The sequence below is a fragment of the Coptis chinensis genome, chromosome 5 (genome assembly GCF_015680905.1).
Source record: "Coptis chinensis isolate HL-2020 chromosome 5, ASM1568090v1, whole genome shotgun sequence".
In the NCBI taxonomy this organism is placed as follows: domain Eukaryota; kingdom Viridiplantae; phylum Streptophyta; class Magnoliopsida; order Ranunculales; family Ranunculaceae; genus Coptis; species Coptis chinensis.
Window position 1 is genome coordinate 93,297,798 of NC_141460.1, and position 14,581 is coordinate 93,312,378.

Genomic DNA, 14,581 nt, shown 5'->3' on the forward strand with positions numbered 1-14,581 from the left:
AAGTATTTGTATATATATATATATATATACACACATCCCAGTTCCTAAAATGACCTTAAAATAAGTATCAAACTAAGTGTTTCGACCAAATATGATCAAAACACTAAGTGATGACGAAAGAGATAAATTATGTAGAAAAATGATGGTGATTGAGAGAATGATGAGACTGTACCTTTCGGTTGCCTATGTACCCAAATTATCGATGGGATAAAGTCTCAAGAACGTAGTTCAGTATATAAAAAATAGTTTAGTATTTATATAGGTAGAATGGAGACTCCTTGTAGCTCAAGTATTCTTGTAGCTTAAGTAGTTGTAATTGAATATAACTCTCAACTGATAATTATCTCTTTGATAAGAAATGAATCTGGACCTAAGATGACACTCACCAAGCCTACACCTATGGCTCGTAAATCAAGCAAGTGCTTGAACACATGCTCTCGCATGTAATGGTCTACGTTCACGCACATTATACGGTAAATGTGAAACTATCGTCAAATGACTCAATCAAAATCAAGACAAAATGAATCGAAAGCCACAAAACTACACACACACAATCAGAATCAATGAATAATGTTAATCTAAGTAATTGGCCATTCCCATAACCCAATTCAAACTCTAAATATGTTAAAATTGAGTTCTAACACATCATTGGTGTTGCCCGACCTGAGAATTTAACAAGCATACAACAAGGAACTATGCTAGGAATATGTATTAGAAATAAATACTTACCTGAACTTAAGCTTCCATGAAGCAGTTACCATACTAGGTAAGGTGACAAACCGAGGGATTTATTCTCTCTTTTGTCTATCTCCTTTCTAAGTAGGGTGTGTGAACTTAAGGTTCAAAGATATAAATAGAAGCTTGAAGTGGCACAAGCACCTTCAATTCCAGCAACCAATTAATTCTATAAGGGAATTAGGCATTAAGTTTTGCATATTAGAAATAATCTCTACAACACCCTCTTTAATCACAAGTGCATAGTCTATCATAATTAAATGGTCTCCATGATAATATATTTGAGAAACATAAATTTCTGTCGTAACCCACAAACAACTTACTCATATAAGCCAAAGTGACCTCTTTCGCCTAAACAAAAGTGTAAAACTAGTCGATTTACTCTTGAACTGGGGGACTAGATCAGTGTTGTACCAAGAACTTAGGCCATTCATATTGTTCTTCATGGATGTAAGCAGGTATTTAAGAAAAAGGTCATTATAGCAAATTAAAAGTTTATTGAATGGTTTACAGATGTGATGGTCTCCATCAGACCAGAGCAATATAACACCGAAGTACACTTAAATGACTACTAAGCAACATAATTAAGCTAAGTAGCTAAGCAGCATAATTACTTTTAGAAAAAAAAAATGGGAAAAAGTGTGAAAATAAACCAATCTTACTTAAATATCACAACAGGAAACCAAAATGTGAAAATAAACCACCATACCCAAAGAACCAAAATCTCTAAAGGAAATACCAAGCCTTTCCTTCTATGTAGATCTTATATATGTATAAAATTTTCAGGAAAAAAAGTCCAAAAACCTCATAATTTCAATGAGAGAATATGTCAAAACAATCTCTAAACGAAAAAAGGAGTTATAATCTAAACTGAAGCTCAACGCAAGTAAAAGCTTACACACTTACCTGTGGTTGCATTGGTTTGCTAAGTTGGATATCATGTAACCTCTTACTCTTTCAGCACCCCAATCTTGGAAATCTATGAGTTAACTTGTGTATTTAAGCTATTGTAACATATAGTAAGAAGAGCATTTTTAATCATTCCACTATCTTCATATTAAAATTTTGTATGCAACAAATGGAGTCAGACATTAAGAATAATATCTTATCATCACCACTCATCATATATATTTTTTAATTGCAGTAGCAACTGATTTTTGCTATAGTTTTGGCATATGCAACAATGCACTCCACAACAATGAGTACGTAACTTAGAGTGCTTATTTAATTCTTACCTGAGCATAGAGACATGCATTCCAGTCCACCTTGTCCGTGGTCTTACATTTGAGTAGGTCTTGCCTTGTCTTCAAAACTCCAGGGTTTTCTTTCCAGTAAGCGTATGGTTCCCGTTCTGTCCACTTAACCTTGTCATTCCCTTCTTTGAGCTCCTCCAACAAGAATTCCCAGGGCTTTATATTAATCTCAAGCCTGGTTAGTATATGCAAATCATAACAATGCATTTGGAAAAAGAATTTGAACGAGAAATTTTTTCTTTCAGGATTTGTAGGAGCGTCTATATGGTATATAGTAGTATTTAATTTTCTTAACACATACTATTTTCTTTTTTGGAGAGGAGAGAAAATTTGCAAAATAATAAAATGTATGATAAATAGAACTTGTATCACATAAACAAAACATTATCCTTTAAATTGTAACACACTGCAGGGTGTGTAGGATGTGAAAAAAAAAAAAAAAAAAGTGTAGAAGCCTTACCAACCCGAGAATGACCAATCAGGAAACACAAGCGGCGGAACTGTGGCATTGGATCCTGTGTAGGAATCTTTCATGATAACTGGATTGTCATCACAATTAAACATAAGATCTAAATTAGGTAATTTTTTTGGGTACAATTTAAGTAGTTGTAATATGCCCCATAGGGTGAACACATGTCTTGTTTGGTATGCTCTGCGATATATTTCCAAAAATGTTTTTCCATTTTAGATGAATATAATATAATATAATGATATATTTCCTTTTGTTCTAGTTTCAAAAGGACTCTTAATTTCAAATAAAATGAAGTAGTACCAAGTAAATTCAAGCAAGTAAGCAAATAAAAATTGTGCCTTTGAAGAAAGGGAGATCGAATTTGTATAAACCCTAGTTTAGCAATGGAATCCCTACGGAAAACAGACAATTCGAAAGTGAGAGATGAGTGATACTTGAAGAACTAAAACCCTAGAAAAGGAAGAAGATGGTGAATGGGTACTTACTAAATCGGCAGTGAGAGAGAAGATTGAGCAGCGGCAGCAAGAGAGAACATTGAGCAACGGCAAACGAGAAGTATTTTCCGGTTTAGGACTTGAATTTATTTCGATCTCTTTTTTATTTTCTTCTCTTTTCGTTTGAAACAAATAGAGCACAAATCATGAGTTTGTGACTTCGAATATAATTTTGTATTTTTACTTGTGTCATTCTTTTTCCTTTTATTAGTAGTTGTTTTTTATTTGTTTTCTCTTTACTGAAAAGTGACACAAGAACCCAAAACACTAGTGTCACCTTCAAATAGAGTGACCCAAAAAATTAAAATACTTGTGTCACTTTTCTTAGAAACAACACGTCAACCCTCGTTCTATATAAAAGTGACACATCAAATTTTTATGTATCACTTTTTGGTAGTGAATGACACAAGACCTAAAAAAAAAGTAACACAAAAAACCCTTATTTTAGTAGTGAATATGAGAGTTGTCGCCTTTTCCTCTGGGCTCATTTTGTTTCCTTCTTTAATAGCATCACCAAGTTTTTTAGATTGTAAATGGATCTTGGCATCCAACTGCCATGATAAATAATTGTCGCCTCTAATTGAAAGAGCTTGAAAATCGAGTTTAGTAAGGTTTGATATCTTTCAAGTAACTGTAACAGATTAAACATACATGATTTTAGAACTTCAAGTCCTTATTTATGTTAGAACTTCAAGTTCTTGAAAACAAAATAGCTATAAAAACAAATTGGGCCTACATAAATGACCAATGTAATGGGCCGAAATCGGACCAGTCCTCATGGATTGGACCTGACCAAGTCGATATAGTCAACCAGACGATCTTGGAACTTCAGGTTCCTAAAAATTGAATCTTTGGAACTTTAGGTTCTTAAAAAAAATAGATCTTGGGACTTCAGGTTCCTAAAAATTCGACCTTAGAACTTCTGGTTCCTAAAAAATAGATCTTGGAACGGCAGATTCCTAAAAATAATAGATCTTAGAACTTCAAGTTCCTAAAAAAAATAGATTTTGGAACTTCGGGTTCCTAACAATTTAATTCTTGGAACTTCAAGTTCCTAAAAAAAATAGATCTTGGAACTTTGGGTTCCAAATATATCGTAGAACTTTAGGGTATACATCATTGTTCAATAGTATACATTAAAAAAAACAAAATGAAAAGAAAAGAAATATCCTTAAATTAAAAACCCTAGCATGTAATTCTATGTTTTAATCCATCTCACAATATAAAACAAAGAATTGCATAGATTTGTTAAGGAATACAATACCTATCCGATTGAAAAATCATATTACCACGTTTCGCTATTCAACGAGAAATTGGCCCATAAAGAACTGTAAAACTGAATCAGCTATGGACGAATTAGGCTCAAATCCATACACCGTTGAAAACATCTCTGAGTTAACTTTCTAATGCAATAAGCGGATTGCAAAACCGATCACCGAGTAGAAAGTTACAACTGTTTTCGTCAGAAGTGTCTTTCTATTCCGAATTTCGAAGCTAATGTTATGAGCTGGGTTTTATTAACTTAAGGCCCATAATCAATAAAACATATGAGCTTTGACATTTAAAAGTTATTAGGCCCTTTATCCAGCAAAATATAACATGTTGTCATCGTCTTCTTCACGGATTATTAGGCCCTTTATCGAGCATTTTTTTTTTTTTTTTGAAGATGGTTATCAGGAATAGTTTTCTACCATGAAACATATGCTGGAGATCAGAAGAGTAAAATCTCTTTTGCTCTTTTTCATTGATAAAGCTTTAATCCAAAGCTAGAGACTATCGTGCTGATAACGTGTTAGAATTAAATCGATTTGGAGATAACACCACACTAACTTAACATATATTGAATCATTGAGAGAATGAGATAGAGAGATAGAGAGAATTCTTATTCATTGAGGTAAGTCTAAATAGGAGGAGGTTACCTTTATATACAACTAGGTAACCTCCTTTCCAAGATAAAGGATTATCAGGATAAATACCAGATAGAGGATTATCAGGATAAATACCAGATAAAGGACTATAAGGATAAATACAGATCAATGGTGGGCATCCATATAAGCCCACGGATTTAATATATATATATATATATATATATATATATATATATATATATATATATATATATATATATATATATATATATAATCGTGAAATACTAAATATTTTGCATACATGTTGTCTGTTAATCCGATCCAAAACTGATTTGAAATTGACCCGCTGGCTTAATGGGTCACCCGTTGGGTAACCAGTTATATAGGCGGGTTGTGTTTGGGTTTAACAAACTTGACACGATTAGTAATTGGGTCGGGTTTAGGTTTGCTCTCCTAACACATGACCCGAATATGACATGACACGAACCATTGCCACCCCTAGGCAGCCTTAATGAGATTTATTTCTAAATTCTCCGATAAGTGTTGTCCATTTTTCAATACAATTAAATCAAACTCCACTTGGACTTCTAAGTGCCAAAGAGCTTTTGATAGCCTCAAAAATTATCTTTCCTCACCGCCAGTATTGGTGAGTCCTAAAATTGGTCAGCCAGTAGGAGTATATCTTGCTGCAATTGCTTTTGCAGTAAATGCATGTTTTTTGTTAAAGTTCCTGAAGAGAAGCTAGCAAATTTTCTTTATAAGTAAGACTTTAACTGGTCCAAAATCTCGATACAATAATATTGAGAAAATAGCATTAGCTTTAGTACATGCTGCTAGACGACTGAAACCTTATTTTCAGAGTAGGACCATCCGGGTTCATACAGAGTACCCTCTTCAAAAAGCTCTGGCTAATACTTAGGACACAAACAGATTTGCCCTCTAGCAGTCTTATCTCAGTGCATATGAGATCACATATGAACCATGTCGTGCAGAAAAAGGACACGCTCTGGCATCCTTAATTGTAGACTTCCCAATTGATGATGTTTCTTTTGCTATCATTTCAGACCAGGCAAACAAAGCTACATCCACTGCTCAAACTGAAGAAACATCTATCGGGGGCGAAAACCTCCCCTCGAAGCAAATTTCCTAGAAAATCTACACTGACGGTTCTCGGAATCAATCAGGATCTGGAATTGGATGTGTACTTATCCGTCCTAATGGTTTACAGATAGAAAATCTGTTAGGCTAAGATTTAAAGCGTCTAACAACGAAGCGGAGTATGAAGCAGCAATTTTCGGTATGAAGACAGCTATTAATTTGGGGGTGACTGATATTGCCATTTTCACAGACTCCAAATTAATCACCAGCCAATTTGGAGATATATATAGAGCTAAGGATGAAAGAATGGCCGCGTACCTAGATGTTATTCATTCTTTAGCAAGAAGATTCAAATATGTATCTATCATAAAGAAATCAATAAATGATGTGAGGTATGCAGATGTTTTAGCTTATCTTTCAGCAGCTACAGATTGCAACGAACCACAGACGATACAAGTTGAATATCAGGAGCAACCCAGCATTGAGTTCACCACTCTTAATCACATAAAAGTATATGTTGCTGAATGTTTAGCACTACAAATATTGTACTCTGCACAAGCCTCTTATGCGGTCCGGTCAATAAAAAAATGATGCGCGAGAAAGTTGAAATAACTGGGAGCGACATTGACAGTGAAATGTCCCATCCATACCATGATGAAATGCTCGATCCTGACCAACAACAATCACTAATAGATGTAGAGCATATTCCCAATATGAATGATTGGCGCGCTCTTTACATAGAGTAGACTCTCCCTGAAGACAAGAAACTTGATGATTACATACTCCAGACATCATTCAAGTTTTCTATTCTTCCATTGGTGGGACAGATCCAGTTATATAGGAATCATAATTTATCTCCATGCTCCGTTGCCTTACATCTGAACCAAGGCCCAAAATATCGCCGATATATATCGTTTTTTTGGTACACCGACATGGATATATTCGATATATATCAACCAAATATTGAATCCTTTTTTTCCTGATATATATCGCAATTTCTGATATAATGATATATATTGACCGATATATAGGATATATCCGATATAAATTGTTGATTTTGACCGATATTGTTGACTTTGACTAAATATTGTTGATTTTGATTGATATATCGACGATATTTCTGATATATCGACATACAAAACAAAAATTTGACTGGTCAACAAAAAAAATAGATATTTCCGACATTTCCGATATATATCGGTTTTTGGATACATCAAAATATTCACCGAATCCGATATTTTGGGCCTTGATCAGAACAAGGTCAAACAGATGTCAACAATAAATCATATGGTAATCATTATGCATGTTCATTATTTAATTTTGATCAACCGAAATTGTTCACCGTGGAAACGGAATCCATTGGATCATGTGTATCATCCAAAAAACTCCTACTTAATTTCGTTGTCGGAAAGTCCGTGAGCTTTAGATGTTGGTTCATAATCATAAGGGGCAGCCAAATATATCGAAAATTCTATAGTAACACACAACATGGACCTAATGGCCAAACACAATGACGTGGCATGGAAAACGCACGTGCCTTATCATCACTTCCACAATTTCACTTTGCCAAAATTTTCAAACCTGAACCTCCCAATCCATTTTCATCTCTCTCTCATCGGAAGTTACAATTTATGAAACATATCATCATCTATGAAACATCATCAATGTAGTTAATATTATAACTCATACAACCTCATCATGTAGTTTTATAGTCGTCGTTGTTGAAATTGATATAGTTGTTGGTGCTAGAATTTTTTAGGGGATCCTAACAAAATTACAATTGCAGTTTAAGGTTATGTATGGATGATTAGAATTCCAGGGCTAAACGATTTCTTATTCAGATTTTGAAAATGAGAGCTCGCAAATAAAGAGACCCATTTCATCCAAGTAAATATGATTATAAGGAATAACACAAGAGTTAGAGGAATGAAATAGAGAAACCCAACTAACATAAGAGCATCTCTAGGTGGTAGTATAACCTGTCAAATTCTTCATATTTGAAGAAAAAATTCGGAATTTCTCGGAATTCCATCTCTAGGTGGCCTCATTCATGGTCGCATAACCTGTTTGTTCGCATTCTTGTTCGCAAATCTGGAGGTTTGGATGCGGATGCGGAGCGACAATAGTAATGTAATAGCGTCGATTACTAATGTCGCCCCAAGTTTTTTTTTTTTGACTTTGACGAAGACCACCATGATGAAATCGATTGGCCGCCACTACTAATGTCGCTGCAATTTTTTTTTTACTTTTTCAATTTGGTGCGACAGTGGGAATGTCGCGTGAGTTTTTTTTTAACTTGGGGGCGACAGTGGTAATGTCGCTACGGCGATTGATCTTGGCGCCAAGATTAATGTCGCGGGGTCATCTCCAATGAATTTTGCGACTACGAATTTGCGACCACCTAGAGTTGGTCGAAATTTGCTACCAGATTCTATGGTCGCATTCTTCAAATTTGAAGAGTATGCTACCACCACCTAGAAATGCTCTAAGCTCACAAATAGTAACCCCATTTAATAACATTGCAAGAAATTAGCATCCTTTGAGAGGAGATCGAAGCAAACATGGTGTTCTCACTTCTCTGAGAAAAAGTATGGAGAGAATTAAGTTCTACCTTGGAGAGAATGAAAAGACGAGTGTTACTGGAAGGAAAAGAAAAGGGATTGCACGTAATTCACTTAGCCACGTCAGTTTGTTTAGAAATTTCGGTTCACTTTGTGTGTTGGTGTAGAAAAACTCCAAATATATTGGGTAAAATTCTGTATTTCTAGTTAGAACCCCCACTTCGAAAACTCTTGGATTATCAAAATCAAGGGTACTGTGAAATCATCCATGCCAATATTGCTTTTAAATGCGAAATCTTCATTGTTGAAGATGATTTCTGTGGTTAGCATCGGAAAAAGTTTTTTTGTTTGCGCTATAATGTAAACTTGTCGACTTGGCATACATATTTGCGTTGCTGAAATCTTGCATTATTTTCAGATATCTGCATATGTTTTGAAATTTCATTTTCTTCCTAGAAATAAATTGCTACAGAATTCTTTTTAACCAATAGTATATATTTTATTTAAAATGAAATAATAAATCATATAAAGAATTTGTAGGTCAAACGTGCTACAATTATATTTTTTTTATTCATAATTTATTTTCCTTCCGTATATATATATATGACACAAAGTGGTGATAGGCAAGTCACATGACGTAAAATGAAGGCCATATACTCTGCACAATTTACCTGCTCACCTGTCGAGGGCCCAAATGTGGGGAACACTGTTTTCAGAGTTCACAGTTCAGACAAAACAAATACATAGTGGATGTTATCACGTGAGGAGAGTGAAATGTGGAAAGGAACATTTCTGTATTTCATTATTAATTTTGAATACCAAAATGAATATGGTCCATATGTGCAAACAAGTTGCTAAAAATAATCAAAAAAACAGAAAGATAAAATAAAATTGTTGGAAAACTTTTCCAAGCAGTCGTTTTAGGATTTTAGCTAAGATATGTACCACGCAAAACTCCGTCGACAATAACATTACTAGCACATATTTGTGCCAATGAAAAAACCAAAAACGCTACCGTGAGAATTCGTATTGCTAAATGAGAGTGATGGTACAATATATACAAACATCACATCAGTCAAACTTGTATTTAGCGACTACCGCCATTTTTCGTATACAAATTTTCATCACACCCATTGGAAACCCGACAAATTTGATCGGAGACTGTTCTTCTATATGTCATGTCAAATATTGAATTTCTATTGTTAGTTACATATAATTTATGCTAATTAATATATATATATATATATATATATGGGTACGAGTCTAAAATAGAAAAGTAAAGAAAACAATGTAATAGAAGGAGAAATGTGCAAAGCGGCAAAATTTAGGCATTATGAACTCAACTAGAGAAAATAGATCTGTGAGGAATTGAATGAGGTACTCATCACCTTAACTTAATGGATCTAAACAATGTACCACCACGAACTTAGATGTTAACCAATAGAAACAGTATGCGTTGATTTTCCTTTATTTCAATAGAAATCAACATTCTTGTGCTCCAAATGAGTATTTAATTGGATAATTCGTTCGGTCTTTCCTACTACCTTCCGAGTTGAGGACTAGTAAGTTATCCCAAGCTATACACCCAATGGACACATACAATGCATTTGATGACAATTAACTTAAGTGTTTGGAAGTAGGGGACGACAAAAGGGGGAAGGAATAAATAACAACATATTTTCAGTGAAGAGTATCATCCCCTTCACTCCCTTCAGTGACCCAAAGGCCAATATGAAATTCAAAAGATACCAAACTTGTAAAGACTCGTGACCAGTCGGCCAGTCCTCATCAGATTATTGCAACCTTCTTCTTACAAGAGATTCACGATTCTCACATTTTTCCAAGTAATAAGGACTTTCTCTTTGCTGCAAAGGGATCTGTATCTAGACCATTTCAATGTGATCAATATTTCTCATAAGCCAAGCTAATTTGAGAAGAGAGCTTTTCCAAAATCAACCAACAACAGAATTATTAAATTATTGTATTGTTGATAGCAATATTTCGTTGAGATAAGACAAATTACAATTCTTAGTTGATATTGAAATCCACTTGACCAACTTTTTTTTGCTAAAGCACTTGACCAACTAGATTTGCTCTGAAACAATAGAAATGGTTTCCAATACTATAATACATGAAATAGACACCTACATACGTTAAAATTTAGCTTCTATTCCAATTTTCGCCTTTTTTTTTGGGTATGTAAACTAAGAATACAACTTAGTTGGCCTAGGACTATCTCTGGTAATGTGACCAGCTTGAACATTGTTTATTGATGCAATCACAAAATTACTTTTATTAAATATCAATAGAAAAATTATACAAAGATAGTACAGGACAATTGCACGATAAGTTGCACAGCTAGTCTTTTCTAAATAGCAAATTCCATTTTAGTGTCCATCATATTTTCCTAAATACATAGTTAATAGAGTCAGCTGGCCCTTATATTGTTGACAATTACCTTTTGCACCCTCTTCAAGAGTTAAGTTACTTGTGGTGCGGAAAATCTAAATGTACCAAATGCCCCTTCAAGTTTTTTTTTTTTTTTTTTTTTTTTTTTTTTTTTTTTTTTTTAACGAATTTTACAAATAATTATGATAAATATACAACAAACTGCGTCGCAAGTCCTTTTTAAATAGCAAATTATATCCTCCTAAATACAAACTCGTTAGAACAAATTGTCATTACGTTACTATACATAAACTTTTTATTTATTTATTTTTTAAGTATGCAAAACTCTTGTAAAGTAAAGTGAAAATGCTGGTGTGCACAATTGATTCTTTACATATTTGACAAAAAATTATTGCCTTTCGTTTGAAACCCGTTTAATTTTCAATCAACAACAATGGATGTCATGCGCGCCGATCATTTTGATGAGCATTTTTCAGTCAATAATTTGAATCATGAGATGCAATTTAAATTTTATTATGATCTCAAACTAACCATAACTAATATTATGTAATGTTTTTTTTTTGGTAACCATGTAATGTAGTATGTAATGCAAGGCCTAAAATATTACCGATATATTCGATATATCACCGATATATATATCGTTTTTTTGGTATACCGATATCAATCTATCCGATATATATCCACCGAATATTGAATCTTTTTTTTCCGATATATATCAGAATTTATGATATAAAACTTTATATCGCCGATATAATCGATATATGTGATATTTATGATATATATCGTTTGATTTTTTACCATTTTTTAATGTAAATATCTGATATTTTACAATATTTTATGATATTTTTTTACCGATATTTTTTATATTTTAGATAGTTTGGAATAGTCACAAAAAAATAGATATATCTGATATTTCTAATATATGTTGGTTTTGGGTACACCAAAATATTCACCGAATTGGATATGTTGGCCTTGATGTAATGTACTTAAAAAAAGAAATCGATATGTTGGGCTTGATGTAATGTACTTACAAAAAGAAATGTAGAATGTGCGTTCATGCATTTTACCCATAAACATCAGTGTCAAAACCTACAAGCAATTGGAGCCGGGCCAAACTAAACCAGGGGGAGGTCAGCCTTCTAGATACAATTATCCACAACAGTTTAACACCCTTCCTGGCCATTCCAAATCCCATTCAACTGCCAAATCAATCCATATGCCACATTAGCAACGTACAAAAGAGGACGTCACCAGTACCTTGACCAGGCCGCCATGAGTCAAATTGACCCACGTGCAAATAAATTACCCAAATATCAATAATATGTACTAGGCGTAGGACCACAGAGTACTAAAAACAGTGCTGAAACATCCTCCTTTGCCAATATTCCACTCTCATAGTCTCATTTCTTTATGCTTCACTTTGGTATTTTTTACCCTTAAAATCCTCCCTCTCATTTGCTTATATAAAGGCTATTGCTTCAAATTTGTCAAAGCAACATAGACACCTAAGGAAAAAAATTTGCTAAACAAAAGTATCCCAATTTTAATACAATTCCATTCAAGGCAAACAACAATTCCAATTCATAGATGGAGACTTATTTTCTTCGATCAAGAAGTTTCGATATGTCACCAGACTCTTCGTCGATGGGTTCCTCAGAATCCTTCTCTTGGGATGGCCTTGTTTTCAATGAAAAGTCCTTACCATTCAATGAGAATGACTCCGAAGAAATGTTTTTATTTGATGTTCTTGCTGAGGGTGCAAAAGAATCTCCGGACACACTTGTTTCCAATCAAGTTAAGGATGAAGAAGTTAGTTCAAGAAAGAAAGAGGAGGTAAAAGAGAGGGCATATAGAGGCGTGCGAAGGCGTCCATGGGGAAAATTCGCGGCTGAAATAAGAGACTCAACTAGACATGGAATACGCGTTTGGTTAGGCACATTCGATAGTGCAGAAGCCGCTGCTTTAGCTTATGATCAAGCTGCTTTTTCAATGAGGGGGTCAATGGCAGTGCTGAATTTTCCAGTGGAGCGCGTCCGAGAGTCCCTTAGAGACATGAAATGTGGATTTGAGGATGGATGTTCACCTGTAATTGCTTTGAAGAAGAGACACTCCATGAGGAGAAAATCGACAAACAAGAAAGCCAGCTGTAAAATTGAGAGAGTAGAAAATGTGGTGGAATTGGAGGATTTAGGTGCAGACTTCTTAGAGCAACTCTTGAGTTCGTCTGAGTCTTACAGTCCCATGGCTAGTACTTGGTGAATCGAAGTACTCTCACTAATGTCTTATTTCAATTTTGTATGTTGTTCTGTCCATCTGCTCTTGGTTTTCCCCCTTTTTTTTTTTTCTTTTTTCTTTTTTCCTTTGTATATTAGTTGTCCTGTCCAAGTGTAATTTTTGTCATTCAGATGGGAGGGATGCAGTACGTTGGTAGGATCCATTTTATATTCTTACATCGTATTGTTGGTTTTTCTTGTAAAGTTGGAGCCATATGAATTGAATAATGTCTATTTAACAACAGTGTGTTGCTCTACAAGGTATACACATTCTTTGCCGCATGCTGCTGAATCTGCATTGCTACTTTTTTTCATCAATTCAAGTCCTATATAAAATACATAATCTAAATAAATTGAAAATGTACAATAATCTGAAGATTTTTTAGTACCTAATATCAGTGATCTGTTCGCGCTTCGTTCAATTGATTATCGTGGATTAAAAGAGACGACTTCCTTGCAAGTCCAATTTGTTTGTACACCTAAATACCTAATTAAAGATAGGCCCGGCGTGACATTTGACAATGATCTACTTGAATTTCCTTAGTAGTTAGTAAAGATCAAAAGAGTAAGAGCATAATAATACTATACAAAATGGAAACACTTAATAGGCCTCGTTTTCATTACTTTATAATTTTTTTGGCACTGCTATGCAGTGTACAATTTGATTTTTTCTCACTCTGATACTTTTTCTTAATCTCAGACAATTGGATGCTGACGTGGTTGCCGGAGTAATAGCACGTGTCAGTCAATGTATCATGTGGCAAAAGAAAAATGTTAAACTAGGACACATAAGCAAAAACTATATTGAATTTTTTTTTTTTTTTTTTTTAGACCCACACTAATTACATTGAAGGACCCTAATCCAAAAACTTATATTGCTCGAAGGGAACTTATCCCGAAAGCTCACCAACCCGGAAGGGAACTTATCCCGAAAGCTCACCAACCCCGAATGGAACCTAACCCGAAAAGCTCTCCCCGATGCGCCATTTTGAATAGACCCAATCGCCTCCAATTTATCTATGAAGACTTACTTTCGCTTATCGGTCCATCTATCGTAGCAACACCCTGTCTCTAACTCGAAGGCTCACCTGGTCCAAATGCCCATTACATAATTACACAAGAAAAAAATCTCAACCAACATTTAGTGGAATTCAAATTTGCAACCTCTCCCACGAGGTGAGGAATACACAACCAATTGAACTATAAGCTATTGTATAAAAAGAAGAGTTAGTTTGTTGCACAAATCAAGAATAAACTCATATTGTTGCATAAATCTAGCGGGTACATTATTCAGAACCTCATTTTAAGCTTTCCACGAACTCAGAACTGAAAAAAAATAAAAATAAAACTGAGAATTTCATGTTAGATCCAAAAACAACTTCTTTTAACTTTCCCCCCTAATCATATACCTTTCTCTG

The 14,581-nt window shown here is 34.3% G+C and overlaps 1 protein-coding gene across 1 annotated transcript; it reads left to right on the plus strand.

Moving 5' to 3' along the window:
- The first annotated feature begins 12,242 nt into the window (after positions 1 to 12,242).
- On the plus strand, positions 12,243 to 13,405 carry ERF1 (ethylene response factor 1). The gene has a single exon (XM_086561883.1). It carries the CDS (start codon positions 12,478 to 12,480, stop codon positions 13,147 to 13,149), a length of 672 nt encoding a protein of 223 aa, XP_086418009.1. The 5' UTR covers positions 12,243 to 12,477; the 3' UTR covers positions 13,150 to 13,405.
- The last annotated feature ends 1,176 nt before the right edge of the window (positions 13,406 to 14,581 follow it).